Here is a 26,574-nt window from a genome sequence, read left to right on the forward strand (position 1 = left end):
CATTCTGGATTCTCTTGGCTTTTCAAGTAGTATGTAAGTTTACAAGTTCAACTAAACAGTTCTAAATCCTTAAATGCTCCTGAGGTGTTGTGGAATGCTCCTGACAGTGGCCTGTGGAATTGATTGGTGAGGGTTAAGTTCTTCTGAACCCACAATATGCATATTTATGAAGGCAAAAAGCCTGACACTCGCTAAGTGAGCTGGAAACTCATTATGCACAGTCATTTATGTTTATATTAAATTTAACTCTTCTCTAGTGGCAGGACTCGGTTAGGCTCTTGTGATCCCAGAGGACAGAGGCTTGCCCAGATTTGTTGGAAAAAAATGGGAGTTGAGTATACAAATACATATATCATAAGAGAGATGGAATCCCATGGACATATGAGAATACAAATGTAGCGTGCCTGAGCCTCTTAGCCTCATGGGAAGCAGCACTAGAAGTTTGGTCCAGATGCACGGAAGCTTTAGGATCATTACTAGCAGGAGTTCCTGGATCTCCTCGCATGATGTCACTCCACAGTATGGTTTCTCTTCAAGCTTAGTCACTTCCCTTCCAACTCTCCTTTCTCCTCTCCCTTGAAGATTCTGTTTACTCATAGTTTGTTTTCTCACATAGCACATATAAATCTTACCCCTAAACTTGTGTGTGAGTATTGTCATATTACATTCCTGCTGGATGGCAATTCAAATATAATCATGTTGAATATTCGAAAGTCCTCGGAATCTTGTGCAGAGTATAGTCTTCAGTCCATATTACCTGCTCCTAAAATACCCTAGTCTGAGCCTGTGTGGTCCCCTGAAGTTCACTGACTGCCGTTATTTAGTTGCAGTCTATGGATCTTGGTGCCTTGCTACACATACCATCAAGCTCTCTCTCCTGAAATTTCTGCCACTTCACAGAGGTCCTCCACCCTTGCCTCCTCAGCCAAGTTTCTCAGACTTTCAGGAAACAAAAGTCAGGAGAGAGGCTTTTCTGCAGTCAGCTTTGGCTCTGGTCCCTGGTAAATGCAGCTCCCCTAAAGCAAGGGACTGCAAAAGACCTATCTACCTTAGTAGACCTGGGAGAGGAAAAAACTCAGTGAGAACAAGGCAAAAGTTTTTTCAATATGTTGTTTTGCCACACACATCATCATAATTTTGACTTGCTGGAAACCTACCATTTAGTCTAATCTACCTCATGACCTCTCTCAGTTGTAACCTATCAATTTTAATGATCTATACTTCTGTTTTCTTTTTCCTGCCTACTTACTTTCTTCTTCTGGGGAACTCTGGTTTGCCTAGCTTAGCACTTTTGCTCCAGGCTTTTCTTATTAGGCCTCTTCACAGGCCACAATAGGGTTTATGAATTGTTGACCTTGCGTTGGGAGCCACCACTACCCAAGTCCAGTCAGGGATGTGAGAAAGCCGTGAAGAATAGACCGTGGGTTTCCTGTGGTTGCCATGTCAACAGGGATAATGAGGGGAGAAGTTTCCTTTGGAAGTGTCTATGGTATTTGTCCAATGGAACATATTTAGTCATAAATCATGTGGGGAATTAGGTTGGTGGAAAGAATCCTTTTGGGATGTGGAATTTCAGGGTTTTAAAATAATATTGAAAGCACTATTTATAGATAGTATGAGTGAGCCTTTGGTGCATAACAAACATCCCCAAAATTCAGTGTCATAAAACAATCGTTAGTTATTATCCCTCATTCAGCTGCCTGATCTAGGCTGGGGGCGTGGGCAGCTCTGCTACGCTTGGCTCCTCACTGAGGTGCTGGCTCTGTGTTTTCCATATGTGTCCATTCTAGAGCCCAAGCTGAAGGGGCAGCAGCTACTTTGAGAATGTCTTCTCATGGTGGTGATAGAGGAGCAAGAGCACATGCCCAGCTACATAGGTGTTTTTTGCTTATCACATCTGGGCTCAGCTGTGTGACATGCTTTGGGCAGTGAGATATTAGCAGAGTCAAGGTATGGAGAACTATGTACTGGGTACACTGGGAAGGCACTGAAAAGCAGTGTGACATCTGGTCGTGAATCACGTTCAGGGGAGCAAATGAAGAATAATTCAGTCTACCACAAAGAGTAGTGCTACCAAGATGAGAATGTAATATGTTGATGCTTGATGCTCTCATGTGATCACAGCTGGCCATCCCTGAAAGGTAACACCACCAATGACCTTCTCTAGCAGGACTCAGACACTCTGGAGTATATGCTTAATTATACTCCTTTTCATTCCAGTCTTAACTACTGAGGTGTCCCACCTGCCACCATCTTCCTAGATTCTTTAACTCCACACCAAAGGTAATGGCTTCTAAATTTGAGTCTTCCTTCCAGAATCTTTCCACTCAGCACGTATTCCAAAAAAGGATCTCGCTGGCTATAATGAGTGCAGGGAAAACTGGAATTACTTTAGGTTTTCTAACAGGGCACTTTCTACTAGTCAAAGTAATTCTTTATGATACATTGGCTGTATCAGTCTTTTATTTTTGCTGAGGAAGAAAGGCTCCAAGAGTTCAAGGAAAGTTCTTTCCCTTTGTTATGGGGAGTTAGGCAGCAGGATTACCATCATTCCTTTTGAAATGAATCTGTCAGAAATGGGAAGATTGCTCATTCAATCTTGATGGATACATTTTCCATCTCAATTAATATACCATGGATTTTTAGGTCATGGATTCCTGGCCTATCTGTGTGTGTCTTTTGGAGAAGGTTGGGGGCAGGGGGTGGAAGTTTGTGTAGCTCATTTGTTGTATTCTTCTAGTCTCAGCGTCAGAATTCACTGAAGCATGTTCAGCAGGTAAAAAGATGTTGCTTTTTCAGCTCGTTATAAAAGGACTCAAGCATCCTTATAAGAAATAATGCAAGGAGAGAGCCAAAAAGTGCTTGCCTTAATACAAAGAACACGATGATGTTTCATGGGGGAACATTTTAGTGTGGATCCATTCTTACTGGAAAAGAGACAGAGGATGATTATTTTTAGATAATTTATTCTGAAAATACAACCTGTTGGACAAGAAAATGATGATGCCAATGAAGTGATATGGACCAACGTCAGATTCTCTGTTGACGCAGGATGGCAGCATCTGAGATGAAAGAGCCTGCTCCTCTGTCTACCCCTTAGAACATAATTAGTGCTTCTCATTTTCCCCATGACTTGGGCTCACTCCCCAGCCCTGGACTCAGCAGTCCCTTAGTGGTCTGGTAACTCAGCCGAGGAAAACTTACTGACAGTGATTCAGTCGGTGGAGAGCCTGGATTTTATTCTTCCTTCTTTTATTCTTCAGGTCTGGTACAGTATTGCCTCGTGTATATCAATTTATATTTGTGTTTACTGTGTCGTTGCATTTGATATGATTTTTTGAATTGAAGGCCTCAGAGCTTACCTAGGATTTGTGAGGCATTTCTCCGAGAGTTGGGCTGTAGGGGTTTGAAACGTTACTGAGTTTGTTTTTGTATTTTAAGATTGCATGAGTTCATAATATCTGAAACCTATTCCTTTCTATTCACTGAGCTCAAGAGATGAAAATAACAGCTAATGCTTTTTGAGTGCTTACTATGTGCCAGACATTTTGCTAAGTGCTTCCACATATTCATTCCTTTAATTTTCACAACTATCTTGTGAGATTGTTAAGGTTATTATCACCATTATCCAGATGAGGAAACTGAGGCACAGAGTGATGCAGTAATATGTACAGGTCACACCGCTAGGGAGTGGTGGGGCCAGGACTGGAATCCACACAGTCTGGCTCCAAAGTCTCATGCCAAACTACCACGTCTGTTCTCATGTTCGCCCTCTACCTGGGCATTTGTGTGTTTCTTGGGCAAACCAGAAAGTGTTAGCTCCTTGAAGAGAAAATGTCTCCTGTGGTTTGGATGCATCAGGACACAGGACTTGTGTTAGACAACATGCTCATAGGTCCGTCCTCACTGGGAACATCTGGTGTGTGCAGTAAGAAGGTTCCAGAGTGGGAGTCCCGCCCCTGCTCTGTCAGAGTGGGCTTCAAATATATTAAAAACCCAACAACTTCTTGCCATCTCTGCCACTCTCAGCCTGCTCCAAGCCACCATGGCATTTTGTCAGGGTTGATGCAGTGGGCCCTGAATGGCTCTCCCTGCTCTCCCAAGTGCCCCCTCCTTCTGTTCTCTGTACTTCAGCTATCATATCCCTTGTCCACTCAGGACCTTCCAATGGCTTCCTGCTTCACTCAGAACAAAACGCAAAGTCCTTGCAAGAGCCTGTGTGGTCTGTAACCCCCCCCCCCATCGCTTCTTTACCACTCCCTCACTGCCTCCATCTTCTCCATCCCCCCTGCCTCCAGGCTGCCCCTCAGGCACGCTTTCTGCAGACACGTCATACCTCAGGACCTTTGCACTTGCTGGTCCCTGTGCTTGAAATGTTCCTCCCCAGACATTTCCCCGAGCCTGATATTGCACTGCAGCACTCTACCCAGCAGCTCTCTATCCTCCCTTCCTCCCTGCATTATTTTTGCCCTTAGTGCTTATAATAACCTGATATGCCATAAATTTTACTAAATTATTAGTTTATTCACTGTCTCTGAACACTAGAGTGAACATTTTATTTTTTTATTCCATTTTCGTTCCTGTTGAATCCCCAGAACTGAGAAGCCAGTGGGCGTTCAATAAATATTTGTTGACTAAATTAATAAATGAATGCATTATGGAGTTGTTTTGGAGAATTAAATGAACTAACATATGGAAAGCATTTTGAAAAATGCTTAGCATGAAATTAGTGTTTAATAAATGTCAAGTATTAATAAAACAATAATGTAATAGTCATTGAATGAATGATGAATTAAAAATTGGAAACTATTTATCATGTAGTGGAAAGAGGATAATTAAGCTACAAATGCTTTAAATATTTTAACTTACATTTGCAATGGATGCTCGAGGAGGTAGTCAGGGACATCATTTGTGTCCCCTTTTCCTATTCTCTAGAAGGCATACTGGAACCCACCGTTCCCTGGGCAGGTGAGTGGTCCCCAAACCTTGCTGCACTTTGGAATTACCTGGGGAATCTTTTTAAAAATTAATCCTGGGTTCCACCCCTAGATATTCTGATGTGATTGGTCTGGGGTGAAACCTGGGCATCAGGACTTTTCGGTGCTCCCCAGGTGATTCTAATGTGCAGCGAAGTTTGGGAAGCACTGCTGGAAGCTTTTCACAGAACTGGCAACAGCAGGGGGAAAATTCTTTCCCAGTCCCTCTCTACACTTGGAATTGAGAGTTATGCCAACCAGGGGTCGAGTCTCTGTTCTGCAACACATGTGACCATTAGCAAGTCACTTCACTTTTACAACCTTCCTCATTTAGAATATGTCTTCTGTGGATTAGGGTGCAAACTCAGAGTTCAAGGCTAGGCGCTAAAAACGTGGATTTCTCCTCCCTTTTTGCTTTGTTCCATCTGGGGATAAAAGGAGAGACTCATCTCCAAAGGTAGCTTGAGAACAGCATGCCCTGAGCTGGAGCTCTCTTCCAGAGGAGACAAGAGAATAGAACAGTGTCTACACCTCCGTGGCCCCATTCCCCCCTCAGGTACACACAGCCATACTTGTTTCAGGCCTGTGAGGGATCAATGTTAGAGAGTCAAGTTCCTGCCCAGTGGGGCCCACTGTAGGAGCATCAGAGGTCCTCCTGGTATCCGGGTTCCCAGCCCTGACTTCCCCACCTGTTCCCTGTATCTCAGTCCCTCCCAGGCCGGGGCCCTGTCTGAGGCTTCTGCCCTGGACACTGGGGCTCACCCTGCATTGGTTCTGCTGGTGTAATCAGGGTCTTGAGTTCTGTCCTTTGGACTGCCAGGCATCTCCGTGTGACCTTCTGCCCACCTGAGGTCTGCCCACCTCGCTTCATCCCAAGCATGTGCCCCACCATGGTAGCCATATCTAATCTCTGGGTCCAGAAAAACACTGGCAATTTCACATAAGACAGTCCTTCCCCTTTGACCCTATAACACCACAACTCTTGAGCCTGGACATTTCTAGAATGGTGGTGGAACGTTGGGCATAGCACCCTACCAGGGCCAGCTTCATGAGTATGTGACCCAGGCAGTCGCTCAGGGCCCTGGGCTGGGTTTCACCTTCTGCTGTCTTCAAGTTCTTAATCGTGTTTGAACCGAAGGGCCCCAAACTTTCATTTTGCACTGTCCTTGCAAATTATCTAGCTGGTCGAGTGCATGACACTTAGCATCAGAAGACCTGGTGTGAATAGCGCCTGCCTTACACCTGAGAAGAGTGTGACCTTGGCCCAGTTGTTCTTCCTCTCTCGGCATTTGCAAAGAGGAGGTGGTGGGTCAGACTGCCTCCATCATAGGGGTTCTGAGGATGAAAGAAGATGACAGATGAGTGTCAGCACGTGGCGCCCAACGTGTTAGTTCTCAACTAACACTTCTCTTTTTCCTAGTGTTCCAGATCACAAGCCACTCAATCGAAAAGACATTTCCTTTCTGTTTCAAAGGGATTTTAAACTTTTATTTTCCTAGTCAGTGATATATGTCTAAAGGACAGATCCTGGAGAGTTTTCACTGATTTTTCTTAGCTCCTATTAATGACATAGGACTCCAGGATTCCTCCTTCTGTCTTTATTACATTTGGACAATATGTTGTCCAGATGGCATATAGAGTAGCATCTTTCAAGGTATTTAAAAATGATCTTTTTTTAACTTATTGAAGAAGATTAGAGGGAGAAAAAATTGAATTAATCCCATGTCATTGAAATAATCTTGCTAATAGTACTTTAAGGAGATTTCTAATGTTCAAACTAATAACTATTCTCTAAACTAATAACTCTTCCCATTATCTTGGATAATATGCATGAGTGAAGACTTCATTAAGAGTCACGGAGTTGGTTCTCCACGCAGTGCTCTGACATACCAGCCATGGGCCATGGGCGACAATAAGCTATTTTGATCTCAGTTCCTTTTTGGGAAAATGCAGATAATAATACCTGCTCTGCTCCCTCACTCTCAAGGTTGTTTTGTGGATCAAATGAGATATGTGTGGAAGCATTTTGGAAATTTTTGAATGCTATATGCATTTCAAGTTTAGATTATTGATAAGACTTCTGAAGTTTAGGTGTTAACAAAAAGATGCATTGAAATCATTTGAAAATCTCTCCAGAAAACAAAGGCCAAGAGTTAATTTCTCAACTTCTTTGGAAAGGGGGAATGTATTGGACGCCAAGATAACCTATCACCACCAAAATGATCCCCATCACTTCAATTTCACTGGAACCAGAAGCACTAGCTTTTACTTACTAAATGTCCATAACCCTCTGAGGCTCTTTCTCAGCATATCAGTTATAATTGGATAGTTTTCCACAAAGAAATATCTTTGTCTTTACTTATTAATTGAATTATTTATTGAGAATCTGCTACGTGCCAGGCACTGTTCTAGGTACCTGGGATAAATCAGTGGATCAAATGAAGTTCTTTGCCCTTGGGGAGTTTATATTCGAGTGTGGAGAGCAAAACAATAAGAATAAGTATATTGCACAGCACATTAGCAGTGATGAGTGCTAGGGAAAAAAAAAAGAAGTAGAAGAGGGTACAGGGATCTGGGTATGGGGAGCAGTGTTGCAATGTTAAAGTGTGTGGTCAGGATAGGCCTCTTTAAGAAAGTCATATTTGAGCAAAGACTTGAGAGAGTGAGCCATACACATATCTGCAGGACAAGCATTCCAGATTGGGGGAAGAGCCAGTGCAAAGGCCTAAAACAGAAGTGGGCCTAGAGTTTTCAAGGAACAAGGAGGCCAAGCTAGAAGCAGGACTGTGGGTCTCCCCTCATCTTTCCCACTCTCTACCAAACACAGACTAGAAGGTTTCGAAAGTAGAGAGAATGCAATTGTGGGGCCATTGCCTAACACATACACTGATGCCTCGTTTCTCTTCTGTGTGCTTTTCCCACAGTCACATGACACAGGCACTCCCATTTGATGACCCTCGCTTAGAGAGCTGCCAAATCATCCCTCCGGCTCCACGGAAGGTGGAAATGAGGAGGGACCCCGTGCTGGGATTTGGTTTCGTGGCAGGGAGTGAAAAGCCAGTGGTCGTTCGCTCAGTAACACCAGGTAAGCACCCAACTCCACTCCTTGGCCTCGAGGACTGTCTGCCACCCCCCTCCAGAAGGACCACTGTTCAGTTTCATTAGTTTTATACTGTTCTGTTTCAGGCTGTGAAGGCTGTTTGAGTTTTTCCAACACCTGGATAGAGTCAGACCACTCGAGGGACAGAAATAGCTCTGCAAAATAGGTTTTAAACTGGCAAATCCATCATATCTCTTGACTTAGGAAAACACTGATCTATCATTTGTAACCATGGAAATGACCCACTTCTTAATGTATGAAGGCAAATAATAAGAGGCAGGCACTGTACTGTATTTCAGTAAGCTCAGGATGAACTCCTTAGTGAAAAAAAGCAAAAAGTGGTCTTTAAGTTACTGTAGAATAATTTAGTCATTTGGATGGATGGATGATTTTACAAAGATGCACTCCCCTCCCTTCCCACTAGAGACAGAATATATTTCCCTACCCCATTGCTGTTAGGCTGGACCAGGTGAGAGACTTTGGTCAATGGCATGTTAGCAAAGATGACATAAGCAAAGGCTTGAAATATGCTCGTGCACTTGAGCTTGTTTCTTGGGTTTCTGCCATGGCCATGAGAAGAATTTCCCTCAAGTGGCTGCTGCCCCTTCAGCCTGAGCCCCAAAATGAACACATGGGGCAGCCAGCCTGCAGCCTAGAGCTAAGTACAGCCTGATCTACAGTGTGAAGCAGAACTGCCCAGCTGAGCCTGGCCTAGATCAGCCAATCTGTGGTCATCCCCAAGACCCATAAGCAAGATAAGAAATGATTTTTGGACTCGCTACTGAGTTTTGGGGTGGTTTGTTATACAGTAAATACTGACTGATAACAGTGCATGACAAATCTCTTAAACTCTACAATATGATCAGATAAATGATGTACTTTGCCTCAGTCATTCCCAATAGAGTATACAGATGTTCCACCATCAACGCGGTTGAATATAAGGGACTATAATGAAACTGCCTGAAGTGGGCTGCCTTTGCCTTTCCAGAAACATTGTTCTTTTTCTTATTTTTTATGTGTATTTATGTATTGATTTTAATGGACTTGTATTGGATTTATTTTCACACAAAAGGATCTTCTCTTCTATGCTGTTTCCCTCCAGGATTCGGCAAACCAGTAACAGAGTTAGTAAAGTGCTGCGGTCGAGACCACAGCCTCTGGCATCAGACTGCCGGGGTTTGATGGGTGTGAATCCTGCCTCTGCCCCTTATGAAATTAGTTAGCTTCTGTGTTAACTCCCCTGCATTTCAGTGTGATGTAACTTCTCTACATCATCTGGATAATGAGGATCAGAGTAGTATCTACCTTCTAGGGCTGGGGAGAGAATGAAATACACTAGAAGAGTGCCAGGTAGATACTTAGCCCATAAATGTTTATTATTATTATTATTAAATTCTAAAATATTTGGCCAAATGAGTCTATCAATTACAGGAAATGAAAGCCAACTAGTAAGCTAGTATAGATTTTTTAAGTTGACTTCATTTTTCATTTTTCATTATTTTGACATAATATGCCCCAGGGCAAGCACCGCAAATACAGTCAAGCGCTGTAGACTTGTGCAGGGAATAAGTTTCCTTTTTTCTCCTACCATTGCCTCCCCACACAACTTCTTACTCTGCCTGCTGAGCTTCTGATTTCATTAGCTATCAATCATATTTTAGTTCTGTGTGTGCGATTGTTGAGCTTGACGCAATTGAGAATTTTATCCTCAAAATAAAAGAGATTTGTTGCTTTTGTACGGTAATAATACATGTGCTTTGTAAAAAAATACAATGTAAATAGTATAGAGGAGAAGGTTAAAAAAACAAATCAGCTGATCTCCTACTACCGAGAGCTAACCTAACCATTAATGCACACATAGAGAGCATGTGTATACTAGGCAGGTCTGTGCATACATATGCATACGTTATGTGTCATATATATAATGTATTATATGTGTGTGTGTACACATTGTTTCCTAAATGGGATCACATTTGGCATGCTCGTTTGTAGTGGTGGGACATTTTAACATCCCTGGTTATGAGATTCTCCAGTGTGTCCTCCCCGCAGCTGACTGGAGGTTCAAGTCTTGTTTTGCAGTTTCTTGTATTGCCTCACTGTTCCTTCGACCTCTTTCTTCCTTGCCCTCAACTCTCCTTAGCTTCAGACACTAATACCTACTGTTAGACAATTTTGAGAAGAGTAGAAAAACGTGAAAACAGAGGTCAAAAGTACTGTTTCCAGTCATTTGTATGCTGGTGAAAATGCTGGTGAAATAAACTGTCATAACAATGTCTCTACTGAAGTCCCAAGTGATTCCAGTGGTGTGACCAGATCTTCTATACCAGACAACCCAGCCTTCAGAGCGGAGGGCACGAGACAATCCTCTAAAGCACGCCACTGCTTCATGTTTGGGAAGGAACAGTGTGTTGCTTGCTCCAGAATTCTTGATTAACCAAGAATATTCCATTTGATCAGAAGGCATAGGTCAAATGTAAGGATGTGTCCTGTGAATCTGCAAGTGGTTTTCTCATCCGAGTAGTTAACATCCATCATCCAAATAGTTAGTTTGAAAATTTTTCTGTATTTGACCAGCATTTGATTTCTAACCATGTTTGAATTTGAGTGATTGCTTGCACATTATCCAATAATTATAAAAAGCCTCTCAAATGATTTTTCAGAATTCCTTATGAATCTCAGTTCCCACATCTTGAAAGGAAGATTCTCTGTCACTGAAAGGGGGACATGCTGAGGTTTTCCCCACTCTCTTACTCCCCAGAAAGGAGACAAGTTTATGGTCCAGCTTGAGTGACACACATGCCAAGTGTCTGGGTGGGTGAAGAAAAACTGAATTACTTTGAGTTCCACTTTTTGGGTGTGAAGTGTTCATTTTAATTACTAAATAAAGTAATAGCGAGAACATTTGAAAGATAATTATCCAGATAATTGAAGTATTTGTTTATAGGTTTTATTTAACACAGATGTGTGCTTCACGCTGTGTGGCTTTGTGTGTCAAGACACCTGGCAGTGCCCAGCTTTTTAATTTTATGAGCAAGTTCAAAAGAGATGTTGGCCACTCTGAACTTGGGAGAGCCCACAGACATAAGCTGAGATCCAGTCCTACCCTTCCAGCCAGTTCTTTGACCTGTGTGAGCCTCAGTTATCTCGTTACATGGAAGGGATTACAGTATTCAGTGAGTTTACTAGACAAAGCATTTAGCCCATTGCCTGGTGCATATTAAATGCTCAGCAAATATTAGCTCCCTACCTCCTCCTTGGAAAAACAACTGAAAGAGAAAAGCAGCTCCGGACATCCGGGAGCTGGCAGACACTCACGGCTGGGTGCTCTCCTGTTGACTGTGAAGAATCTCACTGAACATCCACATCGGACAAGGCAACTCTGTGACATGATGGATCAGGACAAAAACAAGAGTCCTCTGTAATCACATGTGAGCGCAGACGCAAACATCCAAGCACAGTCCAAACCACAAAATGACCCAACACCCTTGTCTCCCAGCTGATACGAGTGACTGCTGCTTCTTTCCCAGTCCCAGCGTTAGCCCTGCTTCCTTTCCCCCACCTTTAGGCAAGAATTATTAAGATGCTCATGATAGAATTACCCCCACTTCCAGAGAGCAAACTCCCGCTTCCTTGAACTCTCCCCCAGAGCACACAACACAAGGCCAAATCCCGTAAGTCCTTCCTAACACCCTCTTATTGACCTGCCTTATGATGCCCCATAGGGTGCAGTCTCCCTAGTTGTAATGGGTAAATACACGCAAACTTTGTTCAAATCCCCCTGTGCCCGGGTTGTTGCAGTTTGGCTGCAGGGCATCGACACAACTGATTGGCTACCTGTGAGGAGAATACCTTCTTCTAGGAGCCTCTATACTCAAAGTGTGGTCAGTTGACTGGCAGCATCAGCAGCCCCTGGGAGCTTGTGAGAAATGCATTATCCCATCCTGCAGTCCTCCAAACCTGCTGAGTCTGTCTGCAGGGTACCAAGGCCCCAGGTGATTCATATGCCAGTGAAAGTGTGAGAAGCGCTGCGAGGCTGCTGAGTCTCAACCTTGCCTGGGAAGTTTTAGAGAAATGTTGATGCCTGAGTCCCACCTCCAAAGATTCTGAGTTAATTGGCCGGGGTGTAGCCTGGGTCTCGGGCTGGTCCAAAGCTCCCCAGGTCTTTCTAGTGTGCAGCCAGTGTTCAGAAGCTCTGATGTAGAGAACGCCCAGGTGTGGTTGGGTTTGGTTTTTGCTGATAGCAGCAGTTGCTCCCAGTGAATCCATGACGGGGAGAGGAGGCTACTGATGGATTGGCAATTGTCTTCTTACCTGCGCTTCACTCTTGTTTCTCTCCAGGTGGCCCCTCGGAAGGCAAGCTGATCCCAGGAGATCAGATTGTAATGATTAATGATGAGCCGGTCAGCGCTGCACCGAGGGAACGGGTCATCGACCTGGTCAGGTGGGTGACTCACTCTCCTGTGCCTCCTCCTGCCGAGAAGGCTGCTGCACAGCTCTGAGACCTCCTCTGGCAGAGGAAGGGCTTCCTATGGGCTAGTTTATGGCAGAAACACAAGCTCATACATTCACCTCGGACATGCTGGTCACGCTGACCTCTAATATAAAAACAAGTGCTCCATAATCACAAAACACCTACTTGCCCACTCTTTGTTAACATTCAGGGTGCATATGCTTCAGCCTGAAAATTTTTTGACTATTTCCATTGCTATATCCAAAGGTTGCATTTTTTTCTTCCAAAATTACCAACTCATTGATATTCCATAATCAAGGAGATCAAAATGCAATACCTGAATTCAGTTTAAGTAATGAGTAATTTTAGATACATAATCCCACGGATACACAAACATACAGTTCACTGATTTTTCATACTTGGCTGAGTGATTCATTACTGAATTTTGAAATCATCAACCGAGGCAAAATGATAATTAGGTCGAAGCTAGGATGGTTTAAAAATGTGCTTGGTTGATTGGTTTAGTTTTATCGTAGATGTAAATAATTTGTTATGTGATATTCTTAATGGGGCACCAGAAAATGTATTTTATGAGCTGTTAAAATATTGGTCAAGAATTCCTTAGAAGCCCACTGGAGTTATACTCCCACAGTGCATTTAGGGCAAAAGGGGTCTTTAGAAGTTTTCCACACAAAGCTGTGCCTATTATATGAATGGATCCACTCATGCTGTGAGGGTATTGAGGGATAACGGGTGTGTGAAGTTTGCCTTTTTTAAACCGATTTTTCAAGCAAGATTGAAGCAGAAGCTAATGCTGTCAGAACCCTTTAAACCGAGAAGGGGATCTTCTAACATTTACGCTCTCTCATAACAAAAAGTAGATCTGTACTTTGAGAAGGGCATGAGGTGGAGTGTTTCTGGGGTTTTCCAGAGAAAGTTTCTTTCCCAAGCCTAGTGCAGCTTCTGCTTCACAGAGAAGCACTGGGTGGTCATGCATGCTTAGAAGAGCTGGGAGAAGGGTAAGAAGACAGAGAAATCGAAATAGAGGGTGTTCATTTTTAGGGTGACCAACCATCCCAGTTTTAGCATGGAAAGGCCCGTGTCCTGGGAAACTCTTAGTGCCAGAACAGGTGGTCACCCTACTTTAGTCTAGGCCTAATATAATGGAGCCTTCACAGCTGGCTGGCAAAGTCATGCCTGTCCTCATGGGGCGTCCAAGTCTCCAAGGAGCGGACATTAAGGCTCATGTCAGATTCACCCTGCATCAGGAGCAAGACCTGGGAACAACTCCAATCTTTGTGTGGACCAGGAATGCAAGAATGGGGAGTGACTCTGTATTTTACAGACCTGGGGAGGAAGCCACAATATTACCATTTGGAACCACTTCTCTCCTGAGGTGCGTGGAGCTATCAGCAGGGACATACATACTTCATTCAGGCCGACTTGGAGCCTTATATAGGTTTGCATCCGGGAGTGCCATGTTTGGGCTGATGACAGGTCACACGGTCATTTGGTTTTCCCCTAAGCACACGCTTCTGTGATCAGTCCTATTGATTTCTGTGCCTGGAGGATGATAGAAGAAATAAAATATCTGTGTTTGGGTTTGCTGTGACTGAATTGCCTGCTGCAGGACAGAGATGGAGAAAAAGCTATCTAAAAGTGTGGTCATTTCCTGGCAATCATCCTTCCAGGGGCACTTAGAAAGATTTTTTCCAAAAAAGATATTTTCCTTCTGGTTTAATGCATTATGGAAGAAAATGGCATCTCTGTATATAAAAGTCTCTATGGGACTTTATATGTAATAGAGCTCCATGAATATTGGTTGAATAAATGAACCAATTAAAAGGAGATAGCAAACAACAGCTCGAAGTCCAAATCCAGCCTGCCACCTGTTTTTGGACAGCCCAGGAGCTAAGGATGATTTTTACCAATTTTTAAAGGGTTGGAAAAAATAAAAGAAGAATATTCTGTGACACATGAAAATCATATGCAATTCAAATTTCAGAGTCCATAAATAAAGTTTTATTGGAAAACAGCCACACCTCATTTACATACTGTATTATCTAAGAATGCTTTCTCTCTATAATAGCAGAGTTGAGTACTTGTGACAGAGACCTGTGGCCCACAAAGACTATTTACTATCTGGACCTTCATAGAAAATGTTTGCCAATCCCTGCTTTAGGAGATATTAAGGTAACCAATCACATTCTCTTTGGTTAAATCAAATTTAGATTAAAACCCCAAAATTATACACAGAGAGTTTCTCTCAAAATGGGTTTGTGATTACTGCAAGATTCCCACATACTTGATAAAGAAATTTTGGTGTTTGAAATGGATTAAAATGGTAAGTGTATATGCTTTTCAAACATCATGAAATACTCCAGGTACGCAAAACGATCTTTCCCTCCTCAAGGCCTGGCCCCTCTGGGGTGGAGGTCAGGAGGGGGAAGAAGAGAGAGCTGAGATCTTCTTGCGTCACTGCGCACAGTTAGGGCCCTCTCTTGGGGAACTGCAGCTCCTCTGACTAGCATGCGCTGCCCACTCCCATCCTGTCCCTGGTGCCTACATGCTGGCTCTCCTTTGAAGCTCATATGTGAATTTTTTGGTGGCAGGAAAGGAGGGACCCCAGAGGAGCCACCCCACGGCACAGTACCGTGCATAGGAGGCCTGGCTCTGGCTCTTTCACCCTCTTGCTGCTGGTTTTCCTGACCAGACCTCTTGGATAAGTCACCAGCAAGACCAGCATCTCTTCAAGATGTCCATTTGACCTCATCGCAGAGAGGAGGAAGTAAACTCACACCAGATCACAGTCCTTCTGACAACTACACTCTCCTTTCTCCCACCCTGTCCAGTCTTCTTACGTAAACTGGGGAAGGAAAGGAAGAGGAGGAGGTGGTGGCTAGCAGTAGCAGATCACATTGTACTTCCTCTTAGAAAGTTCTGGGGTATCCCACTTGTTTGCAGCTCACTTTAGAATGTGATCTGAGTGTCCCTTTGCTGAAGTCTCACTGATATGTGACAAGGACACTGTATAAATCAAGAATGTAGCTTGATGTTGTAGAATCAGGTAATCTGGATCCTAAGTTCCATGGGAAAAGAGACCTTGTCTGTGTTGTCCCCTGCCGTGTCCCCATGACCTAGCACAATGCCTGGCTCCTAGGAGGTGCTCAATAACAACGTGCTAGTGAGTGAGTGGCCTCTGAAGAGCACACTTTGAAAACTACCCATTTAGATGGTTTCCTCCCAACCCTCCTTCACCTCTAACTTCTGCAAGTTTGAATATCAGCTAATGAATCCATGCCTCAGAAAACATTCATTTTATTCACTCCTTTATCAAACATTTTTAGGCACCTACCATATACAGGACACGGAGCTGGGCACCCGATACACAGGGATGGATGAGACAAAGCCCAGCCTTCAGGGTGCTTACCGCCTACGCTACTGTGAATAGTGATGTCTGTTCAAGTCAGACCTCCTCAAGAAAGACATTGAACGCATTGAGCCCCCACAGTGAACACTTGGGGGCACTGTCAGATTTGAAGGAATTTTGCTAGTGATAAAAACACATAGGCCCTGGATGCTATTGAGATGGTGAACAAGTAATCCTGAAACTTATTCCCTTTAATCTCAGGGCAATAAGTATATCTTTATAAAAATAACAAGGTACTTTATTTTATCTAAATAAATTTAAGTTCAACGACACAGTGGAATTCACGGAGATGAAATATAGCGGGTTGTGGAGTTCTTATTGCAGCCGATACCTTCAAACTCATTAAACCAGAATTTTGAAATAATGTATTTCTCACTAATGAAAAGTTCATGCATTAGAAAATTTTCCTGTGCTTTCCCATCAGTTTATTCATCTGTCTGCCATATGTGTACTAACCTAAAAGTTTAGCTCTTGTAAAATAATCTCTTTTTTATTGGGCTTCTCAGCCGATATGTGTTTTAATGTCTCTATCTTACACAAGATGAATTCCCTTTCTGTTTAATAAAGTATCCCATTTTCTTAGCCACTAAGGACAGTCAGAAAAACACTCATCATTTTAATAACACTGTAAAATTGTCTCTTTAAAAATTGGCACCCATTTTCTTGCCTAAGTGGTTAGTCTTGTTTTGTTTTGTTCTTTTTTCTCCCATTGAAGCATTTGCTAATGGATCATTTTTTGTTTCCAGATTCATTTGTGTTTCTTTGTGGATTATTTTTCTCATCGTTTAGTTGCTCTATTATAGAAATTTTTTTTCTTGAGAAAATGAAAGTGTTTCTTGGAGACCAATTTACTGCTATAGTAACCACATTTGGGTTTTTCATGTATCCTCAAAAAGAGCTATAATTGCTGCACTGAAATTAGACCAGTTCCGTTCATTTCATAGTTTTCTAAGTTGTTAACTCTAACTCATACTTCATAGTGGCTGAGGAACAAAATCTTTGAAGAATTCATGCCTTTTGCAAATTACCATATCTTTCTTCTTTAGAGGTATCCAAGGATAATTTCCCTTGGCTTTTCACAATTAGACAAATTAACTTAAAACAGTCTCCAAAATTTTATCTTTAAAACCTATGGAGTATAATTACTCATAGACATTATGAATCACGCCCCATCCACCAAGGCCAGCCAACCCAATTAAATTCATTTGACTTCAGCAAGCAATTATTGAGCATTAACTAGGTAGAAAACATCATGTAGGGCACTGGGGATATATATATATATATACCTAAAACATGATTTCTGCCCTCGAGGAGGAGACTTCTAATTAATTGCACTATATTTATGACTGTGCAAGGCTGAGGGGGAGGGTGGTGTTTGGTAGGAATGTTTGGTGGGGATGGATGGGGATGTGAGGGAATGTAGTGATGGTCGTAAAGGGTAGCTGTTGACCCTGAGTGGAAGGACAGGTTTTTGCATGGAGAGAAGGTTGTAAAATAGATCTTCCCTTTGTCCCTGGAAACCCCAGACCCTCCTCATGGACACTCACTTTCCAACCTGCATGTATAGAAATATCCGTTGCCCAGATGGCTCTCCTGAACCACAACCTCAAAAGTTGCTTCTGCCCTCCCTCAGTTGCCCCTTTGAGGCAGTCACAGAAATCTCCTGGCTCTTGTTAGACTAGAAGCACTAGTCTTTTGAGGATTAGAGATCCATTTGAGAATCTGATAAATACCATGGACTTACCCCTCCACCCAGAAAAATCCACATATATACGTAGTTTTGCATATAATATCAGATTGTTCCTTGACGCCACCACCGCCCCCCCCACACCCCGTGCCAATCCCGGTTTTAGAGCTCTGGTAGCAGACTCTGAAAATGCTGGCTCCCTTCTTCTCCCTTCATATCTATCAGAAGGTAACACTGAAGAGCCAACTATGTGAGCAACTCAGTCTTATCCCTTTCCATCATAGTAGTGGAAGCTGAGGGCTGCTCACGCCATAATAAGAAGGCACAAGGGTCAAAGTGAAACTAGTCCCCCTTCTCCCATCCTCTGCAACAGGGCAGCTAACTATCTCTCCATCTTTCTTCTCTTACTATGTAAGTTGATTATTCCTGCTGATCTAATTAGTGAGCAGTGCTGTAGCTACAGCCACATCTACAGAAGGTTGCCCATATCTGTCACTCCTTCTATACTAATATCCTAGGATTAGAGAGCTTTTCTGGGGAGCGGTAGGGTTCTTCTGATAAGAAAGTAACTGTAATAAGAAATAAGAGTAGATGATAAATTACTAATCATTACTTTAATTCACAAAGGACAAAAACATATAAACACATGCCAAGCAATGTACAAATTTCATTGTAAGACCAGGAAGATTATTCTAACAATTCTAACAAGAATACTTAAAAAGAGGACTCATGTCTTCCTGGAATACGTACATCTCTACAAAAAAATGAGCCAACTCACTCCCACAATCAAGGTCAAAGCTTTGTGTATAACTTTGAAGGGTAACTTTTTAGACACTTCAGCAAAAAAAAAAAAAAGAATATTATTGATGACATATAATGATGACAAGAGTTAACATGTATTAAGTCCTTATCATATGCTAAACTTTCTGCTAAATACTTTCATTCCTTAATATTAAGACCAGCTAATACTTTTATGGTACTTACTAAGCCCTGTCCTGAGTACTTTTTGTATATTAACTCATTCAATCCTCACAACCATGAATGAGTACAATGGTTACCTCTAATTCACAGATGGGAAAGTGAGGTACTGAAAGTTTAAGGGATGTGCCCAAGATCCCTTAGCTAGCTGGTTAAGTGGTGGAGTGATACCCAGTCTGGCTCCTGAGTGAATGCTCTTAACCTGCTTGTCATATATATTCCTCACAACAACTCTTTGGGCAAGTACTGTTTATTGTACCCATATTACAGAGTAGAAACTGAGGCTCAAAGAGGTTGAAGCACTTGCTCAGGGCAAGGAGGGAGGCCTGCAGCGGGAGTGGAAGAAAGCCAGTCAAATTACTGGGACCTGGTGGTCCAAAAGGGACCCAGCGTGGCTACCTGGAGATATCAGGTCTTTGGTGGGCCCAGCAAACTGCAGGTCTCTAATTGGGCTTTAGAACCTGGATCTTAGCACCTACGCCCCATAAACACCTCCACTTTTGGATTATAAACAAAGAGCCTGTCTCCTATCCAAAAACTGCCAAGCCGTTCCCTTGATATTTTAATAGGAAGTGCTCGGGAATACTTGCTTGTAGCAGTCAGTGGGAGATTGGCAAGTAAAATAAACCATTTAGAAGAGACCCATCTAAAAATTAGATCTCAGCACGTCTGTCTTTTTATCAGTCCCTCCTCATCAGAATGATAATGGAAATTCAAATCAGATCATGTTCCAGGGGCACTGTGTCTGCAAAAGAATATATTAGGAAGGTCACCTTCCTGTCTAATTTCAGATGGGCTTAGACGCATCACGGTGCTGCTTAGTAAAATAACAAAGCTAAGAACAACTACCGAGCATCCGGCACATAAAATATGCATGATGATGTATGACATAATAAGGCCTTATTAGAGTAAGATCAGCAAGCAATTTTAGTGAAAACACAAAAGAACAGCCCCTTGGTATGCTGACATTACAAATAGTGGTCTCACCTAATACACTCTTGCAGGGTACACGTTTTCTGACAATTGTAAATTACAGAGCCTGGGGAGAAAGAGGTCAGCGATTCTAGAAAATGGGATGTGTGGGAAAACATTCTAATAAGGATAAAGTAGAAAAAGGAATTTGAGTCCATAGTTCCTGAAGGTTGTAATGACATATAATGATGAAAATTAATAAGAAAAATGGCTTCACCCAGATTATTTTACTGTCCCTTAGATTTTGTTAATGACCATCTCCCACTCTTGTATCAAATCTCTCCATTACTGCAGATGCATTTATGCAACTCATGTATGGAAAATGAATGTTGAAGATTGAAGAAACAGAAAAAATTTTAAACTAGGGCATGTTTTCAATGATCTCATATGGTTGACACTACTGAATATCTTAACATCTTGTATTAAGAAAAAAAATGGAAGAAGGTACTTATTGGTCCTATTCCATGTTCTGTTAATCTTTTAGAACCACAAATTTATAAATTATTCCGTACCCTTTCTATAAGCAGCTGAAAAGACCCCTGAAAAAAATCATCTTGGTGAGCCTGTGGTCAGAACATGCCCAGGACCAAAGTATAAGCCCCATTCCCTGGAGATTTTAGAGCTCAAAGCCAGAGCCTATTTTTATGGGCAACATAGTGAATGGGTGTGATGGGCAAGAATCTCAGGCCACACGCTCAGATGTGCAAGAAGTATATCATTATTTATCTATTGTCTATGATAATTCAAATTTTATTTCAAATCCCTACCCTAGTTTATCCCATTTTCCACAGTGCTGAGTCTACATTTAGCGGGGTTGGTTTAATGGGAGGAGGTGTTGGGAGAGATGAAGTGTATCCACGCTTTGGCTGCATCATCCATCTCGCTAGAATTCGCTGAGGTACCTTTGTGCCCATCGAATCTGCCTTAGGTCACTCAGGCAAGGAAGTACTATGTCATCCCTTGTTCACTGCTGTCAACCTTTCTTTAGCCACTTCTCTGTCATCTTGGGTGCACTTGCCCCTTCTGATCGTACTGGGACATAGAATAATCTCTAGGGCTAATTCCCTGCAGAAACTTGTCACCTTCCCAGAGTTCTGACTAGGAAAGAAGGCACAGGTCGCTGTACTGTTTAATTCCACAAGACTATTTGGGGGTTCCCAATTGATTCTTCCTCGAGGATCAGCTTCTGAAAAGAGGGGGAGCATACCTGCTCTTTCACAGGCACCCACAAATTGGTACTCTTCTACTTGCCCTAAGATTACTCCATCTCCCCCACTTTCTGACTAGTCCCCATTCTGGAGAGGAGAAAGCTTTATTCTGATTTATTGAATATCCTTCCTAGCTTATCATTTTTACCCTTAGTTCCTGGAACCTAGATATTTCTCTGCTTCTATAACAATCCTGTCCTGGGGCGATGAGTGTTGTGTGGTCAGTCTGGCTGACCAAATGGGCAAAGGAGTAGAGCTGATTAAGCAGAGCAAAAACATGGGGGCATGGGGATGGGAGGGGCACATTGGTGAATAGTTCAAAATATTATCCTGTTACCCAATGAAAAGACATGTGGTGTAGAAGTCGGAACAATCTGAATTCAAATCCTACCTCTGCAATGGATTAGGTGTGTGACCTTGAGTGGGAACTTAATTTATATAATCCTCAGTTTCTTGGCCTATAAAATGAAGACCTACCTCACAGAGTTGTTGTAAGAATTAGATAAACCACAGTGAGTAAAGCTCTTAGCAGAGTAAGAGCACATGATAAGGTCTTAATAAATTTGAGTTATTGGGCCGGCCCCGTGGCTTAGCGGTTAAGTGCACACGCTCCGCTACTGGCGGCCCGGGTTCGGATCCCGGGTGCGCACTGACGCACCGCTTGTCTGGCCATGCTGAGGCCGCGTCCCACATACAGCAACTAGAAGGATGTGCAACTATGACACACAACTATCTACCGGGGCTTTGCGGAAAAAAAAGGAGGAGGAATGGCAATAGATGTTAGCTCAGGGCCGGTCTTCCTCAGCAAAAAAAGAGGAGGATTAGCATGGATGTTAGCTCAGGGCTGATCTTCCTCACACACACACAAAAAAATTTGAGTTATTGTCTTCATCAAGGTTTTAGTCAGCAGTATCACCATAGCTGAATGATCATGAGCAAATTGCTTAAGACACAGGGTCTTGGTCTCCTAGTCTGTAGATGTAGCTAAGAATTTGAATGTCTAAGCCTTTGTCTAAGGATTGAATGAGATCATGTATGTGAGAGCCCTTTGTGACTTGTCAGCAGTTAGGTCTTTGTGTCAGATACTGCCATTACTGCTCTTGAGATTGCAGAGTAGGGGATTGGAGCACAAACCCAGGTATTCAATCAAAACTAGAGAGGAATATTGGCAGAGATCTAGTCTTTTAGGATGAGAATAACATGGGGATAAATGAAGAAACCTTGAAACTCAGGGTTTGTAAAGGCAGCCAGGACTCACCCCTGGGGTGTTAGAACCCAGCAATGATCTTGACTTGGGGGACCACACAGGTGTGCAGCAGTGTGATGAGGTGGTGGCTGGAACAAGAGTGACTTCAGTATTGGGTCATGTGAGTGAAGGGGGTGTGGGAAGATTCAGGGGCTATCAGGGGTCAGCAAACCTTTTCTGCAAAGGACCAGATAGTAAATATTTTAGGTTTTGCGGGCCATATGGTCCCTGTCACAACATTCAATTCTGCCATTGTAGCATATAAACAGCCATAAATAATATGTAAACAAGTGGGTGTGGCTGCGTTCCAATAAAACTTTATGTACAGAAACAGAGAGTGGACCGGATTTACCCCACAGGCTATTGTGTGCCGACCCCTGACTTAAACCAATGAAACTGAAAGAGAACTGATCTGAAGATAAGAGGACATAGAGGCAGAGAAATGAAGCAGAGAGTGCTAGGCTTGTTTTTGCCAACAATAATAATAAAGATAAAACAAATATTATGAACTCTGTGGCCACCTAAAATCCTTTTTGGGAAGTGGAGAGATGGAAAAAAAAAAAAAAGAAAAGAAACAAGTAGGTAAACATCACAGACTTTTGTGATGTTTTCCCTGATCCTCCCTAATCACCCCCAAAGTTAATTACTCCCGTATCTTGATCCACTGAAATATATATATATATATATATATATATATATATATAATATATATACCACACAATGTTATCATTATTTGCAATTTGTCTTTCTTTGTCACAAGTCTGTGTGTTTCTTAATGACAGGGACCAGGATTAGGATAACACTAGCTGATGTAACAAACCCAAAACTATACAAAAGTTCAGTCACAATAGGAGTTTGTCAATCATATAAGGTTCGTAATGGTTGCTCCTAATTGGTGGACGGCTCCTTCAGGGAGTAATCCAGGGACCCAGCCCAGACCTTCCCTATTTTGTGGCTCTGCCATCTTCAACACACAGCCTCTGGTTTCTCCCTGTCAAACTGCAGAAGGGGAAGAGGATGGAAGGGCCCATGGAAGTTTTTCAGGGCCAGGCCCTAAAGGGATGTACGGTGCTTCCACTCCCCTTCTTTTGGCAAGAAGCCAGCCACATGGGTGAATCTATCTGCATAGGAAGCTAAGCATAGTCCAGCTGTGTGCCCAGGCAGCGGAGGGAGCAGATTTGCAGAGCACGTAGCCAGTCTCTGCACAGACCCTATTTTATTTATTATGCTAGCCTTTGTGCCTAGTGCGGTGCTGAGCATGAAATTGAAAAGAAGTAAGTGTTTGCAGAAAGAACCCTAAAAGTGAATTTAATACTACCCACCTTTCAAAAGATTACATATAATTCATTCTATTATTCTTGTAATCAAATCTAAGTGAGTTGATGACCTTTTCGACCATTGTGCCAGAAGCAGGTCCATTTCTTGTCTCATGCTTTAGCATATGTGTTGATATTAGCCTTGACACATCATATGTTCCAAACATCTCCATCACTATATCAGTATCATTCACCATATTATCTCTATCTGCCTCACTTTTACTGACTTCACTGCTTTCAATCTCTTCACATCACCTAAGACTCCATTCATAGATTTGAAACGAGGTGTTTGGTAAGTGGTTTAAATTACCCTCTGGAATTAACCTGCCACCATGCCTTAATGCAGTGTCAGATCATATATTCAGCATAACCAGTGTCACATTTATGCCCCTACTTAAGATGACCTCTAGTTTTACATTAAACTTAACAACCTGTCTTTGCTCTGGGAAAATGCAGTGTTTTCTGCCCTTTTGTGTGGGGTTTTAAGGGCTGGATTTATGCCTTATGTGCATCACTTACATGTGAACTTGCAGGTAAACATCCTCCTCCTTTCCTAACTGACTCAGCATCCAAGCTATGTAATCTCCCTGTGCTCCCTTTTTGTCATTAAGAGGCAGAGTGTGTGGCAGTGTGCAATAGACCTGCCTCTGGGAGAGAGAAGATCATGGTTCTATACCAGGCATCTCCCAGCCAGCTCCATCAAAGTGGGCATGGAACAGCTGTAGAGTCCTCATCCTCCAAGAGGTTAGGATGGAGGACTATAGGCATTCTGTGTGAGACCATTCTTCATTGTATAGGTCTATACTTGAATGGAAGGACATTTAGCATCTGTGACCCCTTCCATTAAATCCTGGTGGTGCTCCCCAATCATTGGGGATGCCCCTACACCATTGAGGACCCCTGGAGATGATTGTTATGAAATCTTTCCACCTCAAGTGTATGATCAGTAGTAGATGACTCTCACCTTTTTCTCAAGAGAATGCAGTTTTCAAATTCATGCAGATGAATGGTTCCCAGGTGGGTGGGAATCTTCCAAGATGGCAGAATATCCATAAGATGGTTGAGAAGAGAGGAGGGAGGTAATGAGGCAAGTCCTGTTCCTGTTCCCAAGCAACGGAGCAGGGAGCAGGGAAGTAGCAATTATCAAGATCCGCCCTCTCCCTGCTGGGAACCCAGATGGTGTGGTAGCAGAGACCCCCATGTTCATAAACTAAATGGGAAGACAGTGGATTTTAGTTATAAATAGAATCTATAAAAATGAATTGGCTTATAAATCTGTAGGATAAGGCAGAAAAGGATTCTTTGAACAAGTAAGATGCAAAGGGGTATTTTGTACTCACTTGCCACTCTTTTGCTACCTTGTTTTTTCATGTAAACAGAAGCTGCTGGAAGAGGCACTTGAACCAAATTAAAAAAAAAAAAGGAAAAAGGAAGCAGCCACCATTTATTATGCCCTCCTCTGGGCCACATACGCCAAATCCCAGCACATCTCTGTGATTGGGGGTCATTGGACTCATTTACAATTAAGGAAACAGGATTAGAGAAGTGCTAACCCTATGCAAGTCTCTATACTATGCTAGTGAGTTCTGTAATTTGCTCAAGGTCAGTTGTGCGATATTTGATGAAGCCAGGAAGTCAACCCAGTGTCCATCTGTGGTATGCACTTTCTCTTACTCCATGCTGCCACTTGGTGCCTAAGGGACCCTTAGACACTGAGCGGTCCAGTCTGCAGTGGCTGGTGTAGACTAGCCACCAGAGGACCCTTCCTGAATGTTGAGAGCTGAGTAACATCCTCAAGACCCTTGTATGACCTAGGCAAGAGGGGAACATTCCCAAGACATAGCTGAGAATGTGTTTCCCACCAGCCAACTGAGCAGGAGTTCAGAATAGAGGTATGTTATTTAGAAATATAAAGAAATGGGATATTCCTTACAACTAGTGTTATGGAGTAAAAATTTTGTATACATTGCATAGTCTTTTTTTTGTTTAATGTTCACAAAACACAGAAGCAAGGAAAATGGGGACTTTCTTCAGTGGCATTTTTCCACTTTAAAATACTTTTTGATTCCACAAACGTATGAGCTCATGTCTATCAAATCAGTCTCATTCTGAATAAGATTTTGCTTTTATTTAAAGATCTTTGCTTATTAGTATTTAGCATATCTTAAATAGGCCTTTATTAAGTGTACCAAATTATATATCACCATGTAGTACACATTAAAAAGCAATTAATAAGCCATTTGATAACAACTTAAAAGATAAAATACTCATTTCCTCCACGTGGTACACATGTTTAGACAGAAAAGTACCAAAAAAATTGTAGCTCTTGCCATTTATACAGAAGCAATTGTAATATATTAGTATTCCAAATAAGATTTCACTTTTATTTGAGCATCTTTGCTTTTTTCTACTCTAAGTATTTCCAACTTAACTGAGGCGAAAGTTGTTACCGATTCTAGGTCAAATAATAATGGGCCCAGAAAACAAAAGATTTGTTATTTTTCCCCCATGTGAGAACCTATCACTGTTAAACATCCGTCTTTCCCTTTTAGCTCCTTGCTACTGTTCTATTTATATTTTTATGCACAAAATATTCTACATCTCTATGTCTAATAAGTGGGATTGCTTTGTAGGCTGAGCATTCTTGGATTTTTACAAGAAGCATGTCAGAGCTGAATTTTCCTCACACGCTCTGAAACTCTACCCCAGGGTGTTTTCATTTATGTTTAATGTTAAATCAAGAATATTAGAGGTGGAACAGACTGTTCTTCATTGAACTCAACCAACAGTATCAGCTCACTTTGAATTCTGGAAACAACATTTGGAATGTTCTTTCTGAAAGAGCACTTCAGGGTATCTGGGTAACTTGGAGCTTGGTAATTTCAAAACTGAATAGCCAAACATAGTAACAAAGGAATCCTCTCTCAAGATTTATAATAAAAAATATCAAGTTTGGAGAAAGCTTGTAAAAGTGCAAAGATTTAAAAAAACACACACATATTTCTCCCTCTTTAATTTCCTGCGTGTATTATGTTCCTTAAGCACAGTGAGGTGCTGGTTTCCGTTATTTGACAAAGTAATCCAAAATGTGGGAGGCCCTTAAAAGTAACCTTCCCCTGTAATTTGTTTTCTTTTCTGCATGAAGTCCTTCTCCTTGGGCCCTCAAATACATAGTATGTCTTAAATGTGGCATAGCTGTGATTAGTACGAG

At 42.3% G+C, this 26,574-nt stretch overlaps 1 protein-coding gene across 1 annotated transcript in view; it reads left to right on the top strand.

Annotated features, from left to right (window-relative positions):
* FRMPD4 (FERM and PDZ domain containing 4) overlaps positions 1 to 26,574 on the top strand; it is a 530,865-nt gene that overhangs the window by 430,620 nt on the left and 73,671 nt on the right. Inside the window, exons 3-4 of the mRNA XM_058535435.1 lie at positions 7,901 to 8,061; positions 12,415 to 12,517. Coding sequence (XP_058391418.1) covers positions 7,901 to 8,061; positions 12,415 to 12,517 — 264 coding nt within the window. The remainder of the gene's footprint in view (positions 1 to 7,900; positions 8,062 to 12,414; positions 12,518 to 26,574) is intronic.

The sequence above is a fragment of the Diceros bicornis genome, chromosome X (assembly GCF_020826845.1).
Source record: "Diceros bicornis minor isolate mBicDic1 chromosome X, mDicBic1.mat.cur, whole genome shotgun sequence".
NCBI classification, from domain to species: Eukaryota; Metazoa; Chordata; class Mammalia; order Perissodactyla; family Rhinocerotidae; genus Diceros; species Diceros bicornis.